The 7,068-nt window shown below is 31.6% G+C and overlaps 1 protein-coding gene across 1 annotated transcript; it reads left to right on the top strand.

Moving 5' to 3' along the window:
- Nucleotides 1–206: 206 nt before the first annotated feature.
- LOC111882416 (uncharacterized) lies at nucleotides 207–4,881 on the top strand. The gene is made up of 10 exons (XM_023878786.3): nucleotides 207–843; nucleotides 950–1,087; nucleotides 1,303–1,491; nucleotides 1,579–1,716; nucleotides 1,796–1,917; nucleotides 2,616–2,748; nucleotides 2,980–3,109; nucleotides 3,357–3,436; nucleotides 3,539–3,673; nucleotides 4,306–4,881. The coding sequence occupies exons 1-10, from the start codon at nucleotides 367–369 to the stop codon at nucleotides 4,546–4,548; spliced, it is 1,785 nt and encodes a 594-aa protein (XP_023734554.1). The 5' UTR covers nucleotides 207–366; the 3' UTR covers nucleotides 4,549–4,881.
- Nucleotides 4,882–7,068: the final 2,187 nt, after the last annotated feature.

Raw genomic sequence — 7,068 nt, 5'->3', positions numbered from 1 at the left:
TTTAATAAATAATTAATAATATTAGACATATTTCTTTTTTATAATTTATATCTACATATTACTTTTTATTATACTATTAATTTTTATAATTTTTTTTGGAAATTAAGTTATAGTTAGGTGAAATTGTAATAAATGATTAGATCTTTTAAAATGTGCATTATTTAACTAGTCCCATCCTCCACCCCATATTTGACAATTTTACTGGGGTACAAACGTAATTTTCACCGAACACACGCATCTCTCCGCCTATTTCTACGTTTCCCTCCCCATGCTCCTCTAGACTCCTACGATCTCTCCTCGCCGGCGACAACCAGAGAGAGGTGGACGACCATCATCAAACGCTGTCGTATAAACAATTCTATACCAATGGACGCAAATTCAGCAGAATTTGAAGCGATTTTGAAGGAAATAGAGCGTGCTAATAGCAGTAGCACAAGCTACACCAAAAACGACGATCAAGAATGGAAAACAGTATCGTATAAGAAATCGAGACGTAAACCCACTAATAAAGCTCCTGAAAATTACACCGATCACGGCTCCGGAAACGGTAACGTTTTCCGGTCGATCGAACAACAATCGGAGGATCGTCGACGAAGAGTAGTTGAATCTCAAAAGGCTGCCGCCGCTGCCATTGATGCAGCAGCTGATGATGCTCCTCTTCGCGCCGGAGATGATGGCGATGAAGACGGCAGTGATGTGGATAACTTGGCCGGACGTGAGAGCGGGAAGGGGGAGGTGAAGAAGAGTAAACCTAAGAAATTGAAAAAACCTAAAGTTACTGTTGCGGAGGCTGCATCGAAGATTAATGATTCTGATCTGGCCGTTTTTCTTGTTGATATAACGGTAATTAAACATCCAATTTTGATCTGCTAGAACTAATGTATTTTTAATCGAATTGATTGGACCTGGAAAAAAGAAATTGAAATCTGATTTGCTGTTTTTACAATAGGAATCGTATGAATCACAACCAGACATACGGCTAATGAGGTTCGCCGACTATTTTGGTCGAGCATTTGCTTCCGTGAACGCGTCTCAGTTCCCATGGATGAAAACTCTCAAGGAGGCTTCCGTCGAGAAGATGATTGATGTAAGAGCATCCTCTTCCTTTTTATCACTTTTCAATTTCACTTTTTAAGCTTATGACAGCCTACCTACTTTTGATGATCTAGAAGATTCTCCAAAGATTCATCATCGTACATTTGGATTTTTGTTTCTCTGTATCCCAATCTTTACTTTCCAGAGGAATATGCTACTGATGAGTACCAAACTCCTTTTAGACTGATTTAGTTGACTTTTATGCAGATCCCTTTAACACATATTTCTGAAGATGTTTATAGGACATCAGCAGACTGGCTTAACCACCAACCTGTCGATGCTCTTGGGTCCTTTGTTGTGTGGTCCTTAGATAACATACTCACAGACCTGGCTCTCCATCAAGGGGGTATCAAGGGTTCAAAGAAGGCGATTCAGCAAGCACCTTCAAAATCTCAGGTAAATGGTGTATGAACAATTGAGCTTTTCCTTGAAACATTGACTGATGTTTCATATTAATCAAGCATTATGCAATTATCATGACAGGTTGCCATATTTGTGGTTCTAGCAATGGTACTAAGGCGTAAGCCTGATGTTTTAATCAGCCTTCTTCCAATAATAAAAGAGGGTTCTAAATATCAAGGGCAAGATAAGCTTCCAGTCCTATTGTGGACTATCACACAGGTAACTATTCAACTAATCAAGACATTTACTATCTTCTTGAAATTAACAATAAACATCAATAAGATTGGTTTTTGTATAGGCTTGTCAAGGTGACCTAGTTGTGGGGCTTTTCATGTGGGTGCATTTGCTCTTGCCATTAGTCAACAGTAAATCAGGTGGTAATCCTCAATCCAGAGACCTTATTTTGCAGTTGGTTGAGAGGTAAGAAACATCAATCGTTCCTAGAACTACTCTGGTTTTGAAAATTTATTCTTTTGAGTAAGTTTGACAAATTTGTAAAATGCATAAATAAGTTTGATGGTTTTAGTAAAGATTTTAAATTTCAGTGACCATATTAGAAGTGAAATCAAATTGCATTGCTGTTTATTAAACTTTCCCGTATTTATAGCTCCTTTCTTCTTATAAAATCAAATTGCAATAAATAGCAACCTATTTTGACTTCATTTTTCATTCTGAAACTAGATTTTAAAAATCATTACTAAAAGTCTAAAACCACTGTACTATCCAACATTCATTATTTGTTTTATTTTGACCTAGCAACTTGTAAAATGGTGATGTAGTTGAATGTTTTTTTTAACAGTTTTCAAAAGATGGATAGTTTTTGTAAAGATTTTCAAATTTCTGTGACCAAAGTAGAAAGATTTTCAAATTTGCATTGCTATTTATTCCAGTTTACCATATTTATACTTCCTTTCTGCATATTGCAATAAATAGCAATATACTCTGACCTTATTTCTAATTTGGTCACCAGATTTAATTTTTTTTTTTTTACTACTTTTCGAAAAAGCATTAACTTTTTACTCATTTATACTTTACTTCCATTTAAGTGTGCTTTTACTCTCTCAAAATATTTTATAAACATCATTTATACAAAGTACAAACAACAATTATATTTGTAGGATTGTATCTTCTCCTAAAGCTCGTACAATTTTAGTCAATGGTGCTGTGAGAAAGGGGGAGCGTGTGGTCCCACCTTCAGCTCTTGAGCTTCTTATGAGAGCTACCTTCCCTTCTCCTTCATCTCGTGTCAAGGTACTTTCAGTTAATTTATAGCATCCTACTTTCATTTCATTTTGTTACAGCATTTTATTTTCAGTTGATTTTTCTTATCAAGACATTATAGTTACAATTCTTTTTCTTATTTGGACTTTATACTTTGAAAAATTTATCCAGTTATAATGCATCACATTGCTATATATGTTGTTATTTCTAATGAGTAGAATTTAAAGTAATGAAAATGGATTTGGTATAACTTTGTAACAGGCAACTGAGAGATTTGAAGCAGTGTATCCCCTTTTGAAGGAGGTTGCTCTTGCTGTTGCCCCTGGAAGTAAAGCTATGAAGCAACTTACACACCAATTATTACCTATTGCTGCAAAAGCTGCTGCTCAAGGCAAGAAAAATTATTTATTTATTTTTTATTGCTAATTGGTCAAATGGGTAAAAATTTTAAAAAATTATTTCAAAAGAATACGAGTTAAAAAGTTTCTCAAAGCACATTTACGTCTTTATAGTGTCCTAAATCGCCTTCTTTCAAAAGGTGAATCATTATATTATAATGATAGTGTTATACTAATTGTTTATGAATTTCAATGTAAATAAAAAAACAAAAAAGTCTAATATTTAATGTCTGTTTACAGGCAACTCTGCTATGGCAAGTGAAGCTAGCGACATATTCCTATGGTGTTTGACTCAAAATCCAGACTGTTACAAGCAATGGGTAAAAATAGCATGTTGAATATCTCTTTTTGATATTTCTCATTACAAATACATGAAAGTACATTGCTATTTATTTGGGTCTCACTTAAAAAATTGAAAGCAGGATGACATTTATCTCAATAGCCTTGAAGCTAGTATCGTTGTTCTAAGAAAGCTGTCTGATGAGTGGAAGATTTACTCTGTTAAGCATTCGAGTCTTGAACCTTTAAAAGCAACCATGAAGAGCTTTAAAGAAAAGGTAATCCTTCTTGTCTACATAAGTTATTATCTTTACGCCATGTTTCTCTTTAATAATACGTAAAAATATTTTAGAAAAACGACGCAAGTTTTTGCTAATGTCTTGTCTCGTCACAGGATTGGACATGACAAAATTTCTAGGGTTATTTTCAATGATAGAGGACGAGGAGGGCATTTTTGTCTTTTTACACAAACAACAGATCGAGAACGAGCCATGTCCTACCTTGTTCCGCCTTTTTGGATGGGATAAAAAATTGTAATTTGTCTTATTGGCACCTGTCTTAGTCTCATTCCAATGAATGTCAAACACAGTAGTCATATGGGGCCTGAAGGCCCCATGTGTTACACAGCTGTTTGGCATTCATTGAACAGGGACTAAGATGAGTGTTAATAAGACAAAAATTATAATTTTTTGATCCATCCAAAAAGGTGGAATAAGGTAAGATATGACTCGCTCTCAATCTGTTATCTGTGCAAAAAGACAAGAATGCCCTCCACGTCCTCTATCATTGAAAATAGCCCTAGAAATTTTGTCATGTACAATCCCGTGATGAGACAAGTATTAGCAAAAATGTGTCATTTTCTAAAATATGAAAACTAAAATTTTGTCTCCTTGTGGCACTCACTATATAGAATGAGAAGGCATTAGCTAGTGGAAGTAGTGTCAGCGAAGCATTGGTGAAAGAGACAGACAAGTATGCCAAGATGATACTATCCAAATTCTCACGTGGGAATCATTGCTTGAAGGCTACAGCATTCCTCACCATTACAATGGCTGTGGGTGTAGCCTTTATTATCAAAGACCCTACAGTCTGGAACTTGAAACAACTCGCTGATTTTGACTTTTCTCATACTTTTACTTCCCTCTCTCATTAAAGACAGGGGTAGGGGCATAGAGGTAAATAGGTAAAGGTGAAGTTGACCTAATATAAAAATTAAAATAATTAAATGGGTAAATGGGCCCGTATTAGGACCCTGTATCCGGTTTACCAAGACATATATGATATACAAGTATAAGGTATACCCAGAGCTCGGCTTTTTTTTTTTTTTTATATTGAATTTTTAAACCTTTTATGAGTAGTCTTGTCCTGTTTGATTATTAATGAAATAAATTGAAGAAAAAAAATATTAAAGGACTGAGCTGAGCTGGATCGGTTTGTCTTATTTGATTATTTATGAAATAAATGAGGAAAATTAGTGCTTGGATTAGACTTTTGACTTGCTTTATTTTATGTCATTTAAATGTTAAGGTAATTCCTTAAACCAGAGGGTGTTAAATATTCTCACTTTCCACATTATCTTACGTTAAGAGATGGGGGCTTAGTGTTTGAGCCATTATCAGTGTTATTGATATTAGTTGATGCTGACACAATAACCACTTTGATATCAATTGTAGGTATATTAAGTGTAATATCTAAGTAATGATGGGGGATTGAATATAATAATTTTAAACTTTAAATAATAATTTCTTGTTATAAACATTTATGGTTAAAGCATAAAGTTGTTGTGGAACAACCCTTGATGCGATGGTTTGAGTTGGTTATCCGAAAACTATAAATCATTCACACAAACACCTATCAAAAAATTATATAGTGATTTTCTAATAAATGAATAGAGAATGTAAAGATCATGGGTGCAAGTGTGATGTCCTTGTTATCTATTTTCTAGTATTAATTAATAAAAAATCAAGGTTACTTGGTTATTTGTAACGAGGTAAAATGAAAAGGCATTTATTTATTATTTGGATATTTTTCTTTAGGAGGGTATATATACAGGACGGACCCAAGAATTTTCGAAGAGCGGACAATTTTTTTTTATAACTTTTTTATGGGGGACAAATTATTTTGATGAGTCAAAATATATAATTTTGAAAGGTTAAAATATTTTTTTTTGAAAAAAAACCTATTTTTTAATGAATTTTCTTTTGTTGTGGGGGCAATTGTCCCCATAGCCCCCACTCTAAGACTGCCCATGTATATATATCAAGGTTGTAAAAATTGTTCGGTGGTAGCTTGGCGGTCGACTAGGGTCAAGCGATTAATCGGTTTCACGGGGATTAATCGGAGAATTAATCGGGGACCATAAATTACTAATAAAACTATTTTAAAACTTAATATATCCTAAGAAAAAATAGTATTTGAAAATTTAAAATTTTTAAATTTTGAAATATTTGGAATAATATTTGAAAATTTGAATATTTAAAAATTTAAAATTTTGAAGTTTTGAAAATTTTGGTATAATATTTGAAAACTTGAAAATTTGAATTTTTTAAAATCTTCCCGCCAAGGACCGTCGAGGACCGCCTAGCCCGAGTTTGACCGATATTGACCGATTTCCGCCTAACACCCCTAATCGTAATCGGTTGCAGACCGCCTAGCGCCTAGGCGCCGCCTAGGCGGCTGCCTAGACCGATTTTTACAACACTGATATATATATATATATATATATATATATATATATATATATATATATATATATATATATATATATATATATATATATATATATATATATATATACTAGTTTATAGCCCGTGGGAACCACGATTATAAATTTAATTAAATTTATATAGTAAAAAATTAAAATTATTAATCAGTTATTTTAAATAACTTATTAATTAATATATTTTTTAGTTATATAAATTTTAATCATTGATTTAAATAAATATATGAAATTATATCATTTTATAATTTGTATTAATTTTATTTTAATTTTTATTCTAATGTTATTAATTTAACCTAAAGTAGAAAATTTAAAGTTTGAAATTTAAAATGGAGAATTAATAGGTTGATAAGTGGCATGCATTAATTATGAGACATAATAGGGTGACACATGGCAAAAAAAAAAAAGAATAAAATATGTATTAATGAGGAGACCTAATAGGATGACACATGTCAAAAGGAGAATAAAACTATTTTTTTATTAGAATTAGAATTATATATATATATATATATATATATATATATATATATATATATATATATATATATATATATATATATATATATATATATATATATATATATATATTAGTTTATAATCCGTGGGCACCACGGATTAGAAAGGTAAAAATAATTTTAATTAAATTATAATGTAATTATTGAACAATGATAAAAAAAATTAATAATTTAATAAATTAGGCAATAGATATTACAAATAAATTTTTTGTTGACGTGTTTGATATGTGTAAAATGGAGGAGTGAATTATTGGAAATTTAATTAATGAGGAAAAACTTTAGAATGACAACTGACAAATAATTCATGTGAAACTTTAATTGATTGACACGTGGCAAATGTGCTACTCTTTTATTAGGGAGGGAGATATATATATATATATATATATATATATATATATATATATATATATATATATATATATATATATATATATATATA

Source organism: Lactuca sativa, chromosome 8 (genome assembly GCF_002870075.4).
Source record: "Lactuca sativa cultivar Salinas chromosome 8, Lsat_Salinas_v11, whole genome shotgun sequence".
In the NCBI taxonomy this organism is placed as follows: Eukaryota; Viridiplantae; Streptophyta; class Magnoliopsida; order Asterales; family Asteraceae; genus Lactuca; species Lactuca sativa.
Note: the sequence above shows the minus strand (reverse complement) of the source record. Positions and strands in the feature narration are given on the sequence as shown.